Raw genomic sequence first — 24,231 nt, forward strand, 5'->3', positions numbered from 1 at the left:
CTGAGTATTATGAAACTGATGGGGGGAACTGCAGTCTCATTCAGTCTATTGCCAGAGTTAAGGAGTCCACCTTGGCAGCTTGCAGAGAGAAAAAAATTCTTCTCCAGCAAAGGCTGCCTGACAATCTGCCAGAGAGATGTTTGAGCTTAACTGCCACTAGCTCTAGCCATGTTCATGGAGGAATAAAGGGGCAGAATGGTGATTCTGAGACTGCTGTGTTGGCTTTAGAGCAAGAGGTGCCCAGCAGCATTTCAGCATTACTGAGCTGAAGGTTTCACACGACAGTGCAGACATCTTGCATCCTATTTCTCCACAGCTCTCTGCACTGATCACTAGCAACAGGTAGGTGAAGCCACATGCAGAATTGCAGCAGTGACCTCCTTCTGCTGCAGGCATTTGATGCCTTTCTTTTTAAAAGACAGATTAGAGCAGTAAAAATGTGTGTGTTACAAGGAAACAATCTCTGGGTGACAAAGTTTAATGAACAAATCACAGCAGTTGCAGGACAGTATCATTATTTACACCCATTCAGAGAAGGGGGAGTCACACACATTGCACACTGCCTCCAGCACAACTTCAGCAGTACCTAGATCTATCCGGATCTACATGGCAGCACCTGTGCAGGCTGAGCTGGAGTGGTCCTTGCCTGTAGGAGGGAGGGATGCTTCTCCACCGCTGTCAGCAGTTTTTTCCAAATCATGTCATTCCCCATGCCCTGCTAGTCCTCTACTAGCCAAAGCCAAGGGATTTACACAATGGAGAACAGAGCTTTTCTGATCAAACTGCAGGCATCCATACTCAGGCAGGCCTCAGCTGCTCTAGGCTTTTGGACATTGTACTTACCCAGGGAAGCTGAAACCAAGCCTCTACCTACCCACCAGTACAGTGCAAAAGAGCATGGTGGAAATATAAGAGCTGACTGAAGCAGAAGGAGAAAGGAGTGGTGCCCATTAAGTAAGTGCAGGTTAAACAATACTGCTGTCTCCATACGCGCTTAGGAAAACACCCAAGGAAGGTGAAGGGGAACAAGAATGGCCTAAGCAGAAGAAGGAATCACACAACCTGGTATCACTCACCCCCAAAAAAAGAGGATCAGAGAGGGTTTCTGACAAGCCCCAAGGGCACAGACCCAGCAGTGGCCAACAGCCCAGACTGAGCCCACGGTTGGACTGATCAGCACAGGGCAGGACTCCATCCACAAAGTTACCCCATGATGCTCAGGAAGCCCCAGGACTACAGGGCGTTTGAAGACTTTACCAGAGAAGTACCACTCTATGTAGCATTTTGTTCCCTAAATTCTAGTTGTGGCCACAAGAGGCTGCAGGAGGTGAACCTTCAGCCTGCTATGGGACAGCTGCTGTCACATCAGATACAGACACCAAGAGCCTCTCCAGCTTCCAGTAATACCCCAGCTCCTGCAGCTCATGATGCAGCACAAGTCATCACTGCTTGTGAAAAAGAAATCGAGGAGGGCTCTCAGACTGCACAATGAAATACTGTCCATTAAGAAAGCAATGACCAGAACAGCATGTTATTTATTTCTTTCAGAGATTTCTATTTTTTCCCAGCAGTAAATGGAGTTTAGAAACTTCTGGTGTAACTCAAACTGCATTGAACTGTAAGTCCTCCATTGGGCACATCATTGTTGCCCAGGCTGCAGGAAGGACGGCACCCTGCCACAGCAGCTTGCAGGCCCACACTGAGCTCTGAACAGGACCCTGTCCAAAACTAACACACAGCACATGCTGGAATTGCTTAGTGGGAGGGATTATATGTTACAAATTGCTGCATGGGCCACAGATGGTCAATGAGATAGTTCAGTCCCCAGAGTTATTACCCTGGAAAGCAAAAGTGTCGAGTGAAACAGTTGCTAGCACAAAGGCATCAAGTTGGGAAATGTAAATATTAAACCCAAAATTCAAACAGCAAATTCAGAAAGAATCCAAACTTTAATTTGCCCGTTGCAGAAAGGAAGCTCCTACCAGGTAATTTTCTAAGTTCAAACAGACTTTCTGATATCAAGAATTATTTTAAAAACTCCCTAAGGCAAACTTTTGGAGCAGTGACAACCCACAGGTGCTTCAATACTCACAGACCCTACCAAGTAAGGACTCTGTAGCTTCCTGTATGCACTTGTATTTAAGTATTTAATACACCGTAAATTAAATTAAAACAGCAAAATATCCTTTAAATAGAAATACAGAAAAACCTCTCTAGATTTCAAGGTAGAAATGATATCTTAAAAAAAAAAAACAACACACACAAAAAAAAACCAAACAACTCATACATTTGATCACAAATCTGAGAAACTGCAGCAGCCACTGAGGAAACCAGACACACCCACAGAGAAAGGATATCCTCTGTTGCATTTTGAGATTCAGGATCAATTAATCAGGCTAAGAGAAGGCATCCTAAGCAGTTGTCAACACACCCCAAGAGCTAAATATCAAGTTACACATACAGTTTAAATAAAAAGAGGGCATGGAGGGACGTATGAGTCTCCCAGCCTTTGCTGCTAAAGGTGTGCTTGGGCACTGCTAGGAACTCTTAAGGAACCAGCATGGCAAATGAGATTCCCTTCCTCAGGAAGCTGAGCTGTGTTAAATAAACAACACAGGGCTCCATCGCAGAAGCTGCTCCATGTCACATCGGCAGCAGGAAAAATTTGTTGTACCGTGTTAAGCTTTTTCAGTACAATACTACACCAGAATTCCATCTGGCTGTGTAATTATAATCAAACATCTTAAGCACATTCATTATCAAGACTCCCCTAGCAGCAGGACAACCTGCTATTCCTCCAGAAGCCTTTAGAGATGAACCAGGGCAACAACTCTGCCACAAGTTGTGCCAGGGAAGATTTAGATTAGACCTGAGGAAACATTTTTTCTCTGAAAGAGTGGTCAGGCACTGGAATGGCCTGCCTAGGGAGGTGGTTGAGGCACCATCCCTAGCGCTGTTCAAGAAGCGTTTAGATGAGGTGCTAAGGGATTTGATTTAGTAGTTGGGTAGGGATAGTGATAGGAGGATGGTTGGACTAGATGATCTTGTAGGTCCTTTCCAACCTTATGAACCTATGAACCTGTCAGAGGACTTGTGTCTGTGTGCTGCCTCCCTTATCTGTCTCAATAAGTGATGAGGCTGAGGCCAAGAAGCTGATAGGTGCCCACTGCAACGACAAGCAACAGTGCATCAACTCAGGGGGCCTGAAGGAGACCAGCTAGAACCAAGGGCTGCTCTCAACACCAGTCCTCAACTATCAGTGCACTCATGTCAGGGTGCTCCCCCGCTTCTGCCAACCGCCAACAAAAGAGGAGGAAAGTACTGCTCTGCTATTTCCTAGCCACTGAGTGTTTAATTCTGTACCTTTAAAATCAATAAACAAACAGTCCATGTTTTAATCATAATTCCTACTAAATCCCTGCCCTTCAAACAGCTTTGTTGCTTTCTGAGTCAAGTATGTGGCAATCTTCTCCCTGCAAGTGTAGGTTATAACCTGAACTACAGTTTTCAAGTGCAGGTCACAAGACGTGCACAGAGCAGCGGGCTTCACTTAATGTCTCACTGCCTGACAGGGACAGCAAACATCAGGGGCAGCCACATGAAAATACAGCGATGCCACACTACCATTTAAAAACTCTTGCCAGTCTTCACCTTGCCACAAACAGTGGTAGGACCCCAGAAAAACAAGAACTTAGCTTATAGATTCAAGTACACATAAAAGAATGATGGAATTTGCATCTAGAGTGTGTGAGAACCACATTTTAGCTTTCCAGATTCCAGTTTTACATGTGTCCCTGCTAAATGCTGCAGAATGGCTACCTGTGCAACCAGGTCTAGGGAGCCTGATTTGGCAGGGAGGTTGAACTAGATGATCTCTAGAAGTCCCTTCCAATCCCTACAATTGTGTAATTCTGTGAAGCATCTCAAATGTACATACCTATGTTCAGGAGCAAAATGGACTTGGAAACTGGCAGGCCTTCAATCCTCAGAGAATGCTTTTTTGCTCCTTTTCAGGAAATAAAAGGGCACAGAGGAAAACACCAAATCAAGGAGGACAGACTTTCAAGACTGTGAGAGAAAGAAAAGACTGCGAGACTGCAATGAGAAAGAAAAATCTGATCTAAGCAACTTTTTGAGAGAAAGGGTCAGGCAGGTGCCACATTTGAGCAGCGCAAGGAGGATGCAGCAGAAATGGACATGTGTGGCAGGAAACAATGAAGACAAAGAAAGCAAAGCAGAACAACCTAGAAAGTTAGTGATGCTTATTTTATTCCAAGTTACAGATGTAACTTTCTTAAGTCTGCTTAAATGAGCAATATAGGACCACAAAAAGGGTGTGCAAAGAAACAACACCATTCTCTTCCTTAGCTCTTGAAACAAGTCAAAGAAATCTACAACAGATGCACTCATCTCCATGATACACGTTCAGGAATAAAGATGTGGCATGGATTAAGGTATGTTTTTCTTTCTATTCTGCATGTCAGCTGTGGCACTGTTTGACTACTTGCAGAAATAATTCCACACATATTGCCAGGAAAAGCTATGCTTTCTGTTACTTTTTTTTTTTTTTACTGTCATGGTTTTATGGTTTTTGGTACTGGTATTCCACATCATAACAACATGCAGTGCATTTAGAGTTAAAGAGTTAATGCTCCAGCTCCATTGATCAATAGTTGCAGGTATACCTGTCCCAGAAAAGAAGGACTACATTCCCCAGAGGACTGTGCGATGCTTTGTGTTTTTACATGTTTACGCTCAGAAGGAAAGATAAAAACTGTCTGCGGTCACGGGACACTCTCTCTTTCTTTTGGGATGGACTCAGCAGTGGGTGCTCGCTGCCGTCTGCCTTCAGCGTTAGCGTAAGGCCTTCGGTTTATTGGACACTCTGTCCTGCTCATTTTATTTTATTTATTAGCTTTAATTCCAATTATATTGTATTATATTGCGTTATTTTGCTTTCTGATATCTTATTTAGTAAATTAGCTTTCCTCCTCAGATGCTGTTTTGTTTCTAGGCCCATCTCCCTGTATGGGAACTGCTGAATCACGGCCTGAACCACTGATTGGTCACCTGAGGTGAGCACTGAGTCAGCCATGGGGGCACAGGTGGAGGTGACATACCTGTGTGATTGGAAGGAGTGGAGCATGGCTCCACCTCTCCCAAACCCCATTTAAGGGCTGACCACCACTAGGGAAGGGTCTCTTCTTGGAGATCCCTCCTACATGGAGTCCCCTGTGAGCCTTGATATCCTGAAGGTGAGCCATCCTCTCTTTTGTATTATTTGTATCCTATCTATATAGACCTACTCAAAATATACCATCATCTATACTATTTCTTTGCGAAGTACCGTCCTTGGAAGTTATTTACCCCACACTCCCTTTTCCCTTTCCCCCTTCCCTTTTCCTGGGGCGTGGGTCTGTGGGTCCCCCACACCAATCATCATGGAACTGGGCTGAACCTGCCCGTAAACCATTGACATTTACTAAGTTTTTGCTGAATTAAGTTTGCTAAAAAATCAGAAGAGCAAAGGTTTTAGCATGAAGCAATCCATGGCAGTGTGTGGTTGGAACCATCTCTTTTGGCAGAAACAAGCTGTTGCAATAAGCTCAGTTGCCTCATGACACCTCACTTTACACAAAACTGGGAGCATGACAGGCTTTCCTAAAAGCTATTTGTTTCACCAGGAATTCAAAAACAACCTTTTCCCAGCAGCAGTTGGGAAAGACCAGATTTGCATAGCAACCCCAGGACTTCTTGTATAGAGTGTTGGGTTTTTTTTGTGAACAAGGAGATTAAACCGTCTGTTACAGAGGAGTGAAAGCTTCCCCTCCTAGAAGTGTCACAGGAAAGATTTCATGAATTTAAAGAAGATATTTTCTTAACAACTCCCTTGGATTTCTCTCCTCATATGATATGAATTAGGAACTTCTTAGATTGCATGTTCCTTTAAATAGTTATCTTGTAGGACTCCTGACAAAATAAGGGAAGCACTTTTTAGGACTGTCATTTTGTCAAGACTCTGGTTCTTGGCATTTAGATGTCTGAAGCACTAAGTCAGAAAAATCAGTACTCTGCAGTACTACCATGGCCTAAGAGATAGGGCTGTTCAACAGAGACCACTGTTTGCATGGCCAGATCCAGAGGATATGTTTCAGACCAAAACAACAAGCACCCTTTAAGTTAGCAAAGCTGAGAAGATGTCCTGTGTACTCCCGCCAAGATCAGATTTTAGAAAATATTTTCTTTTGCTGGAGGCAGAAGATTGAGGCTCTGCTAAGGAGTATGGTGAAGCAATGCTGGGTATATGGCCACAGAGACCATGAGCAGGGTTCTGCAGGAAAACACGTCCCTTTATCCTGACTGGATGAGACAAGGATGCTGGGGGCCTGAACCTGCTTCTGTGTGGATACATCTATCCACTTCCTACAAGGAGGAGGACCTGCAACAAAAGAGAAAGAAAAGAAGCCAGACAGAAGTCACACACTGAAGATAGTGTGAGTACAGATCATCAGGGATTACAAAACTCCCAGATAAAAGCAGACTGAGGGCAGGAAAGAGAGAAATGAGGAGCTGTTTGTAATGTGGCAGCTTTGTAAGCATGCACAACTGAATACAGCAATTAAGCATCTCTTCTGCATGCGTCTAACTGGATTCTTTTCTCCTCTGCTCTCTGAAAGTGATCACAAGCTTAAACTGGAATGTAAAAGTCAGCACAGCAGCTTGTTAACCATGTCTGCTGTCTCCAGAGTAAGACCTATGCAAAACAAAGCTTTTGCTATGCCTTCCCCCAGTCATTCTTCCCTCTTCATGAAATGTCATATCCAATACAAGTATTTGACTACACAATTAAAAAAATTGTATTCTCAACAGGGTCCAGCAGGGTCTCAGTAATAACACGGTTTTCAAGAGAAAGGATAAACTGTGAGAAGAACTAATTAAGCTGTTCAACAGCTTATGTATTGTGTTCTAATTTTCGGAGGCCAGCCAAGGCATGGGTGAAACTTCTCTGGGTTAGATAAAAGAAAATACAGCTTTACTGCTCACAGTGACAAGCTGTTCTTCTGATTAAGTTTAAACAGGACTGCTGTTCCTGGCCAATATCTGTCAGTCACTTGAAATCTTACATACTTTGACACATGAAAAGCATTACATCTTTCTTTTAAAAGAAACTTCTGAAAGTAGCAAGTTGGTTTGGATTTTCAGTAGTGTTTTTCCCTCTCCACCTAACACAGATAAAGAGACTTCCAAGCATAGCTGCTTCTGCTGAACGGTTTCCATAAATTGCAGTTCTATCATGGCATATTTAGTATACAGTAAGTCAATGGAAGCTGGGCTTTGGTGTACAGGGCCCTGAGTTTGTACAACTGCATTCAGTCAGCTCCATACTCATTCATCTGCAGTGAACAACAAACTGAAACTCACTGATTTAAAGAAAACAAGTAGAAGGGCAGCACCATCCTTGTGTATCCGTTTAGGTCAAGCATTTTCCAGAAGGAGGAGGCTGCATTTGCCTGTGAAAGCAAGAAACAGATCTAGGTAGGAATAATGCTACACAGTAGGGAAACCTGAGTTTTGGGCAGAAGGAATAGCAGCCTTAAAGAGAGCACACATTCTCATCCCAGCTGGCGAAAATGCACAACAGAAGAAGTATGGCTAAGTAGACTTTCATCACTACAGATTCCAGACAGGACAAGCACCAAATCTATCTGGCCAGAACGTGGGCCAAGGAGACTCCTTAAGGTCCCATATGGAGTTCAACTTCTGCTTTTCTTGCAGAAGAACCCACCTGCTGCAAGATTAGGGACCCTTTCTGAGTCTGGTATTGATCAAAGTCATCCATTCTTTGGGCACAATGGTATAGAAAAAACACTTGTATAGCACAGTGGATGTGGTTCACAAATGTTAGATGTTAAGCACTGTTACAATTATTTGCAGATTTTTCCACTGCAGCTGCTCCCTTTTCATTAACTAACAGTTTCTAATTAATAAGGTACAGACAGCAATTCAGATACAGGGCAAGAAACAAAACTGGAAAATTATGGTGAAGAACACACATAAGACCATACTTTTCGCTGATGCTTTGCTACCCTTTCTTTTATTTCTAAGTACCCAAATGACTCTAAATGCCGATCACATTTGCTAATTGTTTGGCCAGTAACAATAATAGATTGACTTGGATTTAGTAGACACAACATACTTCATTTAATGTCAATCTCCGGAATTGTACTAACGCCTGCTGATAATACTCTCACATTGTCTATTACCAAACAAGAAATGAGGTCACTATGATTCATATAATAATGTTCTATATATTTTTGTGGCAATTTGCAGAAGTTCTTAACATTCCTAAATAAAGACATCTGCTGGGTTTTATGTTTCCAACTACTCTGTAATTAGGATTTCCCATGTGGAAGACTTTATCTTTAGAATATCCAGGATAAACGTTTTACTCACTTTCCGAACTTTCCTTACCTTTTTTTTTCCTTTTTCTTTTTTTCCCTGACTGAAGTGAAAGGGCATACACAACTTGTTTCTGTGCTGCCCTTCTCCAGTAGCAAGAGAATCTTCTTTAATTAAAAGTTTGCAATTAGAAGGGATCAAGGTGCAAAGAGAAGAGCCTAAGGAAATACTTTTGAAAAAAAGGGCAGGGATTGATGGTAATTAAAATGAAGGAAAGAAAACAAATATAGTAACTACTTTTTTTAATATAAGCTTGGGTTGGGAAAAGGTAGAATACACCCCTCTGTTTGAAAGAAAAGCACAGAGACAAGACTGATCCTCAGGCATAACAGTAGATACTGCATCTGGAATACATGAATTACTGAGCACAGAGGAAGGAGCAGTTCAGGTATACCTTGAGTATCTAAATTAAAATCTTATCTACCTCTAGCTGTTGGACATTCCTGGAAGGACTGTGAGGCAGAGCTGTGTTTTGGCATGTGAACTGCAGACGCATGACTGAGATGACTGCTGCATAACAGTGCTAGGCTCCATCCAGCCCATCACCTGAGTGTGACTGGCATATGAGCCCCCACCATCATGTTGATGTGACCCAAATGAGGGAAACAGAAAGGTAGGGGCATAAAACAGAGAATTGGTGTGGCCAAAACACAGTCTTCTGATGTGGTATTTGCACTGAGTGCTGGCAAAAGACAGTACAGCACAGCGAATGAGCCCTTGTGTGGCTATCAGGAGCAGCTAGTGCAATTCTCTCCTTATGGGCTGCAGGCTGTTTTTGCACACATTAGGGATAAATAACACTTACCCACTTCTGAAAACTTCTCCTAAGCCAAACAAAAATTAATTTTTGGCCTTGACAACAGACTGGGCATGAGCTGATATATCATTATCCCACACAAGTGCTTCTGTCTGCAGAGTTGTTGTGGTTTTGTAATTTTTGCTGTCCGTATTCCACATCAGAACATCATGTAGAGCAGTGGGAGTTAAGGAGTTAATGCTCTGGCAGGCAGAAGAAAAGGGGTGGAGCTCCTGGCCGGGAACCACCAGCCGCTTGCTCTCACAGGCTCTCTCGGTTTCAGTGCGCAGAAGAGCAGGTGTGTTTCCCCTGTAGCGTAAGATCTCATATCTTGGACAGTACTCTCTCTCATTTTGTTAGATTTTGTTGTATTTAGTAACTTAGCGTTCCTTCTGGTTGTTTTTTTTTTGTTTGTTTGTTTTTAGACCCATTTGCTATTTCCTTACTCTTCCCTTCCCGCCGGAGTGCATGGCTCTGCTCGGTGGCTGCGTTGCAGAAGGTGAGGCGGGTTTTTTTCTTCTCTCTTTTTTTTTTTTCCCCCCTTGTGTCCCTGTCACAGACTCAGATCTAAAGATAACTTCATGACAAGAATCAAAATAAATAAAGCTTACTTATCTCTCAGTGAAAAAGAAATGGCAGCAGGAACATGAGATACATTCAGGTGGACTATAAGATAAGACTTAAAGCTTGGGCAATAGTATCAGAACCTGTGAATTGTAACTTGCTTAGTTAAAAAGTAGAACAGCTATGAAAACCATAAACAGGACAATTTATTTTTGAGTAAAAAGAGTAGGGTAAAAGTAATAAAAAAGGAGGAGCAAGAGCTACAACAGTGAAAGTCAGAAATTACAAAAAGGATAGTGAAGCATGTAAAAAGGCACTTAGCTTAGTAAAAAGGTCTAAGAGTCTTCGTCAGGCAGCCCACACCTGACCTCCACTGTTTACATCAGGACAGTAACCTGTTTTTATGATCCCACCACACAAGTTAAACCTGCTTCTGCGCTCAGGAAGAGGCTCAGGGTGGTCCTCCTGGCTTGCAGGGAGGCATGTGAGGGGATGGATGAATGGACAGATCAAGCATCAAGCTGTCACACAGTCTTGCATCCACCCACCACTTTCTACTCATAAGAAGCAATCTGACACAGTAAAGGCCAATTTCTCAGAGGAAAACAAGCTGCATGACTAACATTAAAATTAGTCTTCTGTTGGACAAATCAAATCTCCAAGACATACTCCAACAATGAACTGTACTGCAAATACTGTTTGCAATCAGCACTAGGTTTCTACCTAGCTGAACAAGACAGAGCTTGTAATTCTTGTTTCTAAGGTGACAGATGAAATAAATCATAAACTCTACAAATACTTCATCAATCTTTGTTTTCATATCCTATGATTGAAGCAGCTAGTTCTTACATCGTATCAAGTCATTTCACGGTTCATACTGGCAAAGATCTTAGCTTACAAAAATACTCTTAAAAAAAAAAAAAGCAGATGGAACATTCTGCCCCCCAGGACATAAATAACTTCTGTACGCTTCCATCAAATACCTTAGGGTAAGTGTTGGCTACAAACAAATTCAAAGTATAGGACAAACAAAGTATAGGAGACACGTTATTCACAAGAACACATGGTCTTTAATAGTTGAAATCACAAATATATACTTTCCCTCAAGGGCTGCTCACCAACAGTTGCATTTTCTTCCTTTTCCATATTGGCAAATAACCACCTTGCCCCACACCCTAGAACAGCTCCTGGCTTTCTTGCTTTTTTTTCCCCAGTTACCTCTCCCACTTCTCTGCCTTGAGCCTGTGCTGAAGAATTTGGTCCAGCACACATCCATAATAACTGAGCATTAGATTGTCTACCAGGTTCTTGGATGTATTCATCATTCTTTCACTGGTGTAACTATTTATCACTATGTCTCTTATAGCTACTTTGATGGACCTGTTAACATTAGCCTGACAAATAATTAAAGAAAAATACACACCAAAACAAAAACAGAACAAGGACTTTCTGTAGCACAAAGAATAGTGTCATGAACATGATAATACAACATGGAAGAAGTCTCCATGTCTCTCCTGTTTTTTCAGGCCTGCATTCATTTCCAGGATCTGTGGCAGGAATGACTGGAAAAGGGACAGCTGCATGAAGGAAAAAAACTCTTACTCGGAGATATCCTGGTCAGGAGCAGCTTATGAAGCCAGACAAAGATTGATGCTAAAGGATGCCATGGTCAGATTTCTAGCTGATGCCAAATCCCACTCACAGATGAATTAAATGGTAGATAAAATGGGCAGAACAGTCCAGTTCCTAGGCAGTCAGGAATTTCTGATCTACACACCAATAGTCTAGTTCTCTCTCTCCCTTCTGGAGCTGAACCAACAGGAAAGCTGGGCTCCATCTCTCTGCGTCTCAACAGCAGAAAACTACATTCTCCAACCACAGTGGGGGGATTTGGAAATTGATGATTCCTTCCAGCTCAAGCCATTCTACAGATTTATAATTCTATGACATCTCACATAGCTGCTGTGACAAGAAATGAGCCGTTCTCAGCAAGCATGCCACGTGAAACCATGCCATCTGAAGCACTCACACAATTGTGTTTTCTCTGAGAATACTTAATAATGAGGAAGTGTTCAAAGGTGCAGGCAACTACCTGGCAAATGCTAGTTTGAAGTGTCCTGTGTCCCCCAGCAGGCCAAATACTGCGAGACAGACCACGATGAATTCATGTAAGAAACCTGACAACACAGTGTTGAGGACAAATCAGACTGGAAGGAGTGCACAAGCTTGAGCCTTAGGGTAGCATCAGTAAGACAGAAGGAGGCCAGTCACGTTAAAAATACCTCAGGAGGAAGTGGACTTCTTGGTAAGGACTGTGCCAGGATAGAGAAGTGAAAGTTCCTTCAGAGGGTTCCCTACAAGGTGTGTTAATGAAACACTGCCAGACCAGCCAAAGAAACACAATTCCAGTTCTGGCTTACTTGACTCCAGTTCTTCTGGAGGTTCAAGAGGGAACAGAGTAGTTAGTGTGAGGGGTTACAAAGCTACAGAGTGCCACAGGGGTGTAGCCCTAGTTCTGCACTCTTCTGTGCTGAGCTCCACCTACCACAGATTACCTTCCTCTTTGCTGTGTGGCTGAAGGGAATTTAGTACACCCAGCATCAGCTGTGAATATCTTCACAGACACAGACCACTTCCCATCCCAGGACCTTCACTTCACCATAATCCCTGGCAAGACAGAAAATGCCTCTCAGCAGCCTATCAGATACCTTGATCTGGTGAGCTTACACCCTCAGGAAGAGTTTAAATTTCTGCATCAATGTTCTCTTCCACAGCCCAGAATCTGCCTCAGAGATTCACTGAAACATATTAACTCAAAAAGGAACTAGATTAAAATAAAATTAAAAAAAAAAAAAAAGAAGGAGAGGTTAGAATGATGGACAGGCTTTGAGAGATGTGCTGCCTTCTTCAGCAAGTTCCCAATAGTGACCACATCAAGCTGGCATTCAGTGCTCAAATCTTCATGGTCAAGCAGTGAGAGCTCTGCCTCTGTGGTAACAGACAGACAAACCATCCAAATGCCTGGCATTACTAATGGTCAGCCCTTGGTTTCTAAGCATATTTAAAATTCCTGTGTGGATGTGAACTCAGCAGGCCTTAATTCTTCTGACAGGTTGCACAAATTGCCTGAAAAGACTATGAAAAGACTATTTCTGTTCAGTTTTTAAGTCACTTTCCAAAGTAACATGATAAAATGGGGAAAGCTGGAGTTAAAATAAACATGCTATAGCTACTGAAAGCCAATGCACTGACTGCAGAGAGGGAGCACTGATGCTCATAAAAAGATTACTGAGATGGTTTGTAGTTTTTATTTTTGTATGACCTCATACAACATGTTCTTGTTTTCCTCACATACACTCCCACATGCTACTATGTGCTTGCAATTTTTAAATTAAAGCATTAGTAAATTGATTAAGACTCAAAAGAGGAGTTCTGCAAAGCTACATCTCACCTGAAGCTGACAATGTCAATGTTAGTGAAGATTCTGGGAGAGAAAAAAACTCAAGTTTGCAGTTTTAAGTGATTTCTAACTATCATGAGTTACAGGGAGACAGGAGGCCTGGGAGAAAGAAAAGGACTCATGTGAGGTCAGTCCATATATTCATTCTCCAGCAGAAAGTTTTGGATTATACCGAGGGATGACTAAGTCAGGCACAGCTTTTCAACTCAAGGAAAGATCTGATTGAGAAATGTGTGGCAGAGATGCATGCACTCACAAGGTGTCTTGAAAGGCCTATGAAAAGTGATTCACCACCTCTTAATACATCAGTCAGAAGACATCAAAAGAAGGTATCAGGAGTCAGCATCAAACCAAGCAGAAGGAAATGGCTCCTTGCGTAGTTGGTAGTCAAACCACAGAGCTCCCTAAAACACAAGGTCACAGAGTCCAGAAGCCTACAGGAGCAGAATAAAAGGGCAAACAAGCTTAAGGGATACACATCCTCAATGAAGGTAGAGACCACTGTATTCTCTTCATGAAACTCCAAACAAATAATTCTCAGGCACCTGCTGACATCCACAACCACCTTCAGGCTCCTGGATTGACTGTGGGCCCAGTCATCATCAGCTGGCACTCCTACCTGCTTACCAGGTTTCATCATGTCTCAGTACAAGGCAGGCCTTAGGCTCAGTCCTGGGGCAGGTGGCTCTGCTCCTTCATCACCACTGCAAGGCTCTCCCCAACACACACCCTGTGCCCTCACCCCAGGAATTTGCCGAAAGGAACAAGGGCTCTGCAGGCTTCTTATTACCCTCAGGACTCACAGAATTTGTTTACCAGGAGCTGCCTCTTGGGAAGCATCCAGGCTGAAGAGAGCAGAACCAAAAGAAGGCAGATACTATCAAGGCTGCTCTCCCTCAAAGGCAGACTTCACAAAAGTTCAGTGTCTGATGAGAAGCTCAATTCAGAAACTAGGCACAACACCCTCCTCTTAGGAAAGCCATAGGAACAGTAACTAAAAATGTATTCCTTACCAGCAGAAAAAAACAGCTGCAGGTAAACTTTGTTTTCAGTTTGTTAACTTTGTTCTATACCAGTACATCAGTTTTTCTCCCAGTAAAGAAATGTTTGCTTTGTTGTTTGGTTGAAGCTGTAAGGAAGCAGTCAGCTGCTATTCTGAATTAAATGCTTTTTAAGATGCAAAGGCTAACGCTGTTTGAGCTGTAACTGTGTGAATGTGTACAGCATTTTAATTCAATCTTTGTGATTACACTTTACCTTTAAAGGTCACTTGGCATTTTCTGTTTGCTGAGTCAGTGATTTCTGACGTGTGCTGTATGGACCTCTGGACATCTATGCATTATTTCTAGTTTACACAAGAGCTCAAAGCAAGCTCACTGAGAGGTATGCTGCTGCTCACTGAATGAAGAACCACTTTCTTAGAAAACAGAGCAAAATGATCTAAAACATCAGAAGTCACAGGGTCAAAACATTTTTCCTTTGTTATATCAGACAGCATTAGGATGGAGGCCTGATTTAAGGAAAACTGCACAAAGCCAACTGTTGTGGTGTTGATGCCGGTATTCCACACCAGAGCATCACGCAGCAGTGAAGGAGATAATGCTGCGGGAGCAGCAGAGGGGCGGAGCTCCGCACCGGATGCAGGCGGCGCTCTGCCTGGGCGCGTTGCTCTGGGCTGCCGTGGAGGTTCAGCACGTGTGCTTCTTCCCCTGCAGGTCCTCCTTAACGTAAGCTCACAGCTTTTGATGTGGAAATTTTATCACTCTCTCAATTGTTCAATTTTATTAGATTTAGTAAAGTTACCGTTCCTTCTCAGATCGTGCCGTTGTTTTTTGTAGACCCATCTATTCCCTCTCCGTTTCCCCCTCCCCCCCGGAGCGCGCGGCTCCATTCGGGCGGCTGCGTGGCCACTGCAGTTTGTTTGTCTGTTTGTTTTTTCTCTTTCTTTTCTCTCTCCCTTCTCTATTTCCCTTGGGTTACTGTCACGGACTACACCGTGACAACAACATTTTTATTCAGAGAATTCAACGCTGAATGTACTAGACATCTTGTGTTTAATTTCTTTCTTCAATCCGTTATATTTAGCAAACTGAACAGACTGCTTCTGTTCTACAGGTATTGCACTTCCACAATATTTAGGTATCTCAGGAGGCAGAACGATGTTTAGATTGACTACAGGTCTGCTCCACATGAATTTCAGCCCTACAGAAGCTATAATAAGGCTCTTCATGAGGCTACCAGAAGTTACATCTGTATCTTTAAGCAGCTAGTTTTTTTCCAAAACCCAGGCCTACATCTTCTGAGACTTGAGAACTAGCAGAACTCAAGTGCTACACCTATGTTTCACTTACACTGAGCTAAAAATTTCTAGGTTTATTAATGGAAATAAATATAGAGGGTCATCAAGAGAGATCACTTTCCTTTCTCAAATCAGTGTTACAAACACGGTTGGTCTAAGACAGCCCAGAGCGACTAAAATATTCTTTACGCCTCAAGCTCAGGAAACTCAAGAGTGGGGGAAAAAGTAACAAAAAAACAACTGTTCTTCAGAAGAGTGACTGGAAGAATTTATGCTTTCAAAGGTGTAAAAACCTGCATTTCCTCTGCAGCAAAGACAAACTACAAAGCTACAATGCAGTATCAGAGCACACAAAAATTTGCTTAGATCTGCCTCTGACACAGAAGCTCTTTGGCCCTGCATACCACATATTTAAATTCATTTCACAACATTCACCTCCACTGTTCTTTCTGAGTCTTAATTAGACTTATCAGAAGTTATTCAGATCAGAAATCCGTCTAAAGTTTCAACTGATCTGTCCTCCCCTTGCAGAACCAAAGCAGGTGACTCTAGGTCACACAAACGAAATTTATGTGAGCCTCCTGCTGTAAGACTGAAAATATGTTTTTGCAAGAGTGCTTGCTAAGAAAGTATGAGTCAGAGAGTGCCAGCATGGGCACCCTCAAGCTGCCCATGGATGGCCAGAAGCCACCAGGCCATGGCAGAAAGACATAAGACACCAAAGGTTATACATTCCCTGCAAGTAGCATAAAGTGGGCCAGCTAGCACAACTGTCCCAATGATGAAGAAGCTGATACATATGTCATCAATCTTTTTCATTATACCACAGACAATTCACACAGAAGAAAGCTGATGAAAACCAGAACTCACTGATATTACAATTCGTCATCTTCTGATAAAAGTTCCTTCCTGGTTAAGGGTTCCTCTGCTAGGGCTGAAGCTATATTCCAGGCTTAAGTGGTTCTTGCCATTGCATTTGGCCTTTGCCCAGCCTGGAACATGCAGTTATTAGTGACACTTACTGTTTGAAAACTGTTGTAAAAAATGATGAGTACAATTTGGAGATAAGCCACTTCTTCCACTATGCCATTTCATGCTAAAAAGGGAGAGCATGCCACATTTACTGCTCCTCCAAAAAGGGATGCTTTCATTGCTTAATCTCTGCCATTTGGGCTGTTTTCTTAGCGCTCTGAACTACTGTTTTGCACACTCAAGACAACACCTTCCTATTCAGTTATTTTACCAAGTGTGAAAAAAATTGCTGTGGCTTTAATGTTAACTGCTACCAGTGTGCTTCTGCTTTGACAGCTCAGCCTCAAGAGCCTGCTCTGAGCTGGTCCGCTCAGGCTAATCCCACCAGTCATGGCACTGAAAATCTTTTCCTACAGTACAGTTTAGCAAAACAAGCCACGGCAAGCACACTGAATTTCCAGCAGCAGGAGCTGGTGTCCAAGGTGCTTGGTGGAAGTGGTAACACAGAGCTTCTCTGATGGGACAGCTTGATCCTGTGCCCCAGGAGGTTTGTTTGCTTACAGCATCCAGGAAGTACAGTCAATCTGGGAGCAATTCAAGCTTCAAGGGCTAGACAATTCCTCTGATACAACCCCATAGCAGCCTAGCCTCACCTGGAATAAACTTCACTCCACCCTGCATTTAAGCCCATCCATGAGCCATCTCCCTTGTTGCTATGACACAGAGCACAAAGACCCAGATGCAAAAGCATCCCAGGAACATGTGGTCTCTGGCAGGAGTTGGTGTGACAGCAAGAACCTCTGACCTAGGAGGAGACATGGTCACAAAAAGCATCTGGAAACACACTGCAAAAGCATACTTTAAATGGTGTCATTTCTGAGAGGAATATGACGTGCATGGCCAGGCTGAAAGCTAAAAGCTCTGAAATAGCTTTTTCATCCCACAGAAACATGCTGTATCTACACCCACCGCTCAGCCTCATCTCAGTGCAAACAGGAGAAAAGGACTGGAAATAATCTCTGCTACCACGGGTCCCAGAGCACAGAATTTCCCTCGAGAGGAGATTCAGACACTTAAGACAGAAACTGATCAAGATCAACCTTAGTCTGCCTGTATCCCTGATGCTTCATACTGTGATGGCTTGGAGGAGCTGTCTGATCAGAAGTACCCTAAGAAACTCCAAAAGGAAGGAACTCCAGCTGGACTCCTTGGAACATGACTCTCAACTATTTCAACATGGTCTGCAAGCCACAGCAAGGAGGTCCCACTAGCCACACTGCAACTCTCACTGTCACAGGGCCAGTATGTAGTGGAATGCTTCAGTGTTTGGCTAGCTGACCCAACCTTTGACTATGGGCTTCCCCAACCTCAGGCAGAGCACAAAAGCATGGCAGATTGCTACCAGGTACTCTGCAACCCAAGACACAGCTTTGTCAAGAACCCTAGCCACTTGCTCAGTCAGGATCATTACAGCAGAGGAACTCCAGAAAGCAACATGAGTGACTCAGAATACCCATTATACCTCCCAGGCCTGCTAGCCTATATGTCCATGGAGCAGAAATCATTTCAAGCCACCTCCCAATGCTGCACACAAGGACTGTTCACATCCACAGCCAAAGGATCCTTCCTACATACTGACAGCCACAATTCTAGCTGCCACAGCCACCAGCCCCAGTGTTGGAGCTTCTGGTGCTTGGACCAGGAGCACATGCATCAAGACAACCACTTGTCTTCACAGATGCTCTGTGGCAGCAGCCACAACCCTCCCATAGAGCTGCCTCTTCATCCCACAGGAAACAAAGCCCAAACAGCTTCAGCTTCTTAATTCCAAAGTGCAAAACTAAAGGCAAAACTTTCTTGGAAACATGGGAAAATAGAATAACCATTCCTGGGATGAGGTAGGGAGGGGAAAGACTCTGAACTACATCCAGATCTTCTAGCCTCCCAGTTTGACAACAGCAAAGAAATTCTTGCTCCCCTAGTTTCAGCAGCTATCCAGGGAGGAAGAGGAAGAAAAGAAGAAAACATATCAGGTGTGTTAACGAGAATACTCACCACTCTTCCTTCCAATCTGATGGTGTAAGAATGGCAACAGTTAGCCATGTAATCTGCATGGGCACCAGCAGCACAAGAGGACCTCCTTCACTCAGGTAAGTGGTACAAGAATTTTCTTTATCTATCAAGAAGTCCTTTTTTTTTATGTCAAGTTTAAAAGAGCAATGCATAGCATACTTGGAATTGTTTTTAACTTCACCACTACCACAAAAGAATTTCTTACACTCTTCTACAGCAAACCAGGGCTATAATTGAATGAAGGTATTTCCACAGGGATTCCTACCTGGTTTCTCCTCACTTCCTCTCACATCAAAGGCATGCTCCCAAACAACCAACTGCATAGCCAAATTCCCAGTCTGTACAGGCTAACAGAGCTAGGTCAGACACACAACTAGTGTTAAAATGGCAACATCTGCTAAAGCACATCAACTGAGGATATGACTGATGAAAAAACACTTAGAATAAAGAGATTCCTAACTACCAGCTAAACCAGAATGGCTTAGATTGCTTGGATGAGTATCAGCAGTATATTACAACTTCTTCTAACAGTGGATACGCAGAAGGCATTTTCCTTAGAGACACTGCATTTGACTTTCTCTCCCTGTTTTAATGTTCCTATGCACAGACAGAATTAAAGTGTGACTGAAGCTGCAAAGCAGAAATAACTGCAGTTACCTATTCCACACCCAAATCACATAGATATGCCCTGCCTGACAATGTACTAACCGGCACCCTGTAGAGACACATAAATACTTGTGGCATGGAAATACTGCATCTGCAAGAGAAGTTAGCATCTCTAATGAGTGTGTGAAGTTCAAGATTATTACAACTCTACTTGCTCCCACTGAGAAGCACAGCTCCAGTGCACTGCAGCAAGGCTTAAGGCAACATCCTTGTGAGGATGCTCATGCAGGAACATATCTGTCTCAGTTCCATGCTGTAAAACTGTATCTTTGGTGAATATGCCTGAACCCTTACTCCTACTCAAAAAGCACCATGGTGCTAACTTATCCAAAGATGCCGGGTTTTGCACTAGATTTCCTTTAATTCAAGAATTCGGCATGATTAGAAGAGCCTGTCAGTGCAGCAATAGCGCTGGTTTGTTACACTGACAAGTTACACGGAGACAGAAGCAAAATCAATCATGCAGATGTGGGCTAGGGGTCTCGGGACGGAGTCCCAGCACTGCCTCTCTGGTGCGGCTGGGGATCTGGCAGCTAAGAGTGGAGGCGGGCTCCAAGATTTTGCTCCTTAGGAGAGAAGAAAAGAAAAAAAAGAAAAAAATGGGGAAAAAAATGGGGAAAGGAAAAAAATAAAAGACAAAAAGAAAAGTAAGAAGAAGGGGGAAAAAAAGTTAAAGGTAAAAGAAAAAAAAGGAAAAGGGGAAAAAAAGGAAAAGCAAAAGAAAACTGGTGACTAAAACAAACAAAAAAGTAATAGGAAGGAAAGAAGAAGAAAGAAAAAGTGAAAAGAGGAGAGAACGACAAGGAAACGAAAGGGAAGAGGTGGCCCCGTCGGGCAGGCGGGCGCGCCCCCGCCACGCTCCCTCTCCGCACGCTGCCCTTACCACTTGGCCGGCTCCGTCCATCTCCCATCGCCGGCCGCGGCGGATCGCAGCCGCGCTCTCGCGAGGCCGCAGCGGGCCGCGGCGCCCAGCCGGCCCCAGCGCCGGCGGCGGAGCCGGGCAGCGCGGCCGCGGGCGGCCCCAGTACGGTGGGCGCGGCGGGAGCAGACCGGCGGCGGAGCCGGGCCGGGCCGCGCTCGGCGGGGCGGGGCGGGGGCGGGCCGGCGGCGGGGTTCGGGCGGCACGGTAGGGGGGAAGGGGAAGCCGGGGGGGGGAGGTAGCGAAAGGGAAGAAGGATGAAGGGTATACCACGTGCTCGAGAAAAAAAAGATTAAAAGAGGAAAAAGAATTTAGGGATTACCGAAAGCAACAGAGTGAGAAACACAAAACAGTGCGTACTCGTAACGACGGCGTGTGTGAGAGGCACTTCCAAAAGTCCGCGGCCATAAGGACGTGCTGTTCTCTCCTGCACTCCCAATTCCCTGAAGTGCGTCTGTCAGCTGCTACAGAAATACCCAGTTGCAGCCCAGGGGCTTTTCCACGCAGCCTGATGCAAAGCGCAAAAGAGCACAGATGTCTTCTGAGCAGCCCAGCTGAACCCTTGGCACTGACTTATTTTTCACAGTTCACTGGAAGTCGTCTCAAAGCTTCAGGTTTCTGAGCATGCAGTTGCGTGGGGGCTCTCAAACCAGAAACTACAAGCTGTGCCTTCAGTGAGTCCTGGGTTTCCCCATGAGAAGCTGCATTATAGAATACCCCCAGATGGCATAGGCCTTGTGGCAGAAGCTCAAGCGAGGGGCTGGCAGAGAGCAGGAAGGAGGATGCTCATTTCTTTACATTTCATTTAGTAGCAGCTGAAATCTTCTCTTTCTTCAGCCCTCCAGAACCACTGTGGGCTTTCTGCTGGGCATCAGCAGGGTTTGATGGAGGTGATCTGGCACTGGAAATACAATTGAAAGTTCTTTCCAACCCAGGGCCAGCATGTGCAGCTCTGCTGGGACACCTTTGCATCCACTGACACCTCACCTATCATCTGCAGCCCTGGGACAGGTGTAGGCTGTGGGTGGAATGGTGGTGCAGTACCATAGAATCATTGACTTTTTAATGTTGGAAAAGACCTCTAAGATGACCATCCAACTGCCAGCCCATCCCCACCATGCCCTGCAACCATGTCACTCAGTGCCACATCCACATGTTTCTTGAACATCTCCAGGGATGGTGGGTAGCCTGTTCCAATGCCTCACCAGTCTTTTTTGTAAGTTTACCTCCTATCCAACCTGAGCGCAGCTTGATACTATTCCCTCTTGTCCTATCGCTGTTACCTGGGAGAAGGAGCCCTTCCTGCCAGGCCCAAGCACATATGCTTTTCTTCCCTGATGTCATTTTGTTCCAGCTGCTATACATTCCTTAGAGGCCCCAAGACCCACATGGACACAGATCACAGATTCCCCATCTGTGCCACATCTGAGCTGGCTAACACAGCGGAAAAAACACCCAGTGTCTGGATCTCTGAGGAGGTGATTTGTGCCATCTGGCTCCTCTCAGTTCAGGCTGAAGTAATGTTGGTGCTGGCCAGGAGGCAGCTGGAAGCAAAAGATGATTTTTGAAGTGTTTGGTGGGCTGACGCTACTCTGTGCAACACAGCTGCCCATGGCCCAGCCCTGGATACATAGGTGTCCACTGAACTTTGATTTGTTTTTTGTTGTTTTTTGTTGTTGTTGTTTGTTTGTTTTTTGTTTTCCTATTTGTGCTCAGTTGAGAAGAATTTGACCTTTTCTCACTGGCCTGAGCCACTCAGAAATTTGGACTGCTGGGAATATGCTGTCTGCCATTGGGCTGGGATGAGAGTGTTTGCTAGCCTGGGGAAGAATGAGCCACAGGCCTCTGTCATGCTGGCATCTGAGTAAGTTTAGTTCACTGCAAAGGAGGGTGATAGGTTCTGGCACCATTCACCTTGTGATTTGCACAAGGGAAGGTGTAAGAGACTATTATTTTATACCACCGCCTCCAAGTTTGCTGGTGAACATGTCTGAACATGTCCAAGCTAGTCCTGGGCAAGGGTTGTGAAATCCTTTGTCTAAGGGACAAGCAGATGGGCATGTCCTGGGGCAACGAGAGAGGTAAGCTGCAGCTCAGTGGCCACTGAACACTCTTTTGTGTGGTACTCATCTCCGTGGGGAGATAGCCATCTCAGGAGATGCCTGGCACGCTAGCATGGGATTTGTCACATAGGCAAGAAAAATGGAGGATAAAAGAGGGATTGACCACCATGAGATTGTTGGTGTTCTTCCATCGGAAACCTCGTGAGCTGATCCCTGCTGCTGAACTCCCTCCTGGGCCTGCTGCCTGAGACATGCTGCTTTCTCCTGGACCTCGCCGCTCCTTCGAGGTGTTCTACCATCTGAGCCCTCAGGAGCTGATCACTGTTCGCTGCTTCCTGGAGAGGCCTTCTCTTAGGAGAGACCTCATGAGCAGATCACTGTTTGCTTCTGCCCCTTCAGGTTGACCCCTCGCTGCTTCTCTGGTGCTGGCTGATGCTGTTCCTGGACTGACCCTGCATTGCTTCTCCTGTGCTGACCCAATGCTGCTTCTCCAGGACAGCTGCTTGCTGCTCAGGGCTGCCCGTCGCTGCTGCTGTTCTCCCCGCTTCTGCCGCCCCTGCTCTTCTGCCTCGGACCGTCGGAGCCGCTTGCAACCGGACCGCCCCTGGGATCCTGGCTGGTGACTTTCCCCACGTTGTACAAACCCTTGCTTCTTTCCTGTCTTTCCTATCGCTCGCCTTCCCTTCCCCATCACCCTTAACAGTGTCGCCTTCCCCATCTCCCTGGTCAATATTGGTAATAAACTGGTCGGACCAACATCTGAACCGTTGTTTCTTAATCTCAGGCCGGGTATACACATAATCTAAGAACCTCGTCTCCCTCCTTTATATTAGAGCGTGACAGAAGGTGGTATTTCTTACACCATTGATCATCACTTTTGGCACAGAGGTAATAATAAATCCCAAAACACTGCTATAGACAATGAAGGAAATGAGATGGTTTTAGTGTGTTCATGAGGAAAATTTTTATATATTTTACAGAAACTTTGTTTAAGTTTTCAGTTAGTTATCTCAAAAATTATTGCAGCAAAAAACTGCAAATAAAACCGATACTACACAAGATCTGGTAGCTTGGTAAGCAATTATGAAGGTCATCATTTCTTCAGAGTGCTCTGAGTGGCATGTATTTTAGCACAGCTCAACCTAGATTTAAAAAAGAAAAAAGGGTGGCAGAAACCCACTAGTCAACCTTGATAAAGTAGCAACCTTGATAAAAGTAGCAGGAATCTCCAGCCTGGTCTAGAGACTACACTTGCAAGTAACCATAGTCGAGGGCAGTGCCAGCACCATGAGTTCCACAGTGGCACAGGTGAGTTGGATCTGAGAGTGAACACAGTATGAAGGCAACAGGCAGGTGAACAGTCTGTCAGCAGGAACAAGCAGGATGCAGGAAGCTGGAGGTGACACCAGGAGCTGCCAGACATGACAAACAGCTGTGAGAGGTAGGCAAAGGTAACAGGAGGGATAACTATAATCTTTTGGCTATAAACGTGCTGTCTTGTTCATTATTCTCCTCTCACAAAGAGATGAGAGGAGTACAGGAAACTAAATTCCAGTTTATTCTTCCTCATTCAAAGGTAGAAGAAACACAACATCCAGGTGCTCACCAGAAAACAGCTCAGGACATTGCATTTCAAATCAAACAGAGAATGCCTCTTTCCATGGGGGAGGGAGAAGGCTAGCAATAAATACAAACAAAACAAACGACAACCCAAAACCAAAAGAAACACTATTACCTGCAGATGGAAAGACTGAGTTAATCATTATTGGATTTTCTTCTATGTGTCTAGTCTTTTCTGGAAAAAGTTGCAAAAGCATTTTTTTTCTTGTTTTACTCAGAATAACAGTCACCATCAAAACCCTTTTGCTCTTATGTGGAAGAGTTGCTCTAGCTGCACAAGGGAAACAGCAGGTACAGAGGTGGGTACGTATACAAGATGGGTATGTGTAAAAAGTGTAA

The 24,231-nt window shown here is 44.3% G+C and overlaps 1 protein-coding gene across 3 annotated transcripts in view; it reads right to left on the reverse strand.

Moving 5' to 3' along the window:
- PSD3 (pleckstrin and Sec7 domain containing 3) overlaps positions 1–20,241 on the reverse strand; it is a 123,595-nt gene extending 103,354 nt beyond the window's left edge. For 2 of the 3 annotated variants that reach the window (XM_065740704.1, XM_065740702.1), the window contains exon 1: positions 12,376–12,650. In XM_065740704.1, coding sequence (XP_065596776.1) covers positions 12,376–12,421 — 46 coding nt within the window. In that variant the 5' untranslated portion in view covers positions 12,422–12,650. Of the gene's footprint in view, positions 1–12,375; positions 12,651–20,173 lie in introns of those variants that run through there. The other variant, XM_065740703.1, reaches the window with a different exon arrangement.
- Positions 20,242–24,231: the final 3,990 nt, after the last annotated feature.

Source organism: Cyrtonyx montezumae, unplaced genomic scaffold (genome assembly GCF_038088225.1).
Source record: "Cyrtonyx montezumae isolate F1298 unplaced genomic scaffold, pur_monq_1.0 scaffold_29, whole genome shotgun sequence".
In the NCBI taxonomy this organism is placed as follows: domain Eukaryota; kingdom Metazoa; phylum Chordata; class Aves; order Galliformes; family Odontophoridae; genus Cyrtonyx; species Cyrtonyx montezumae.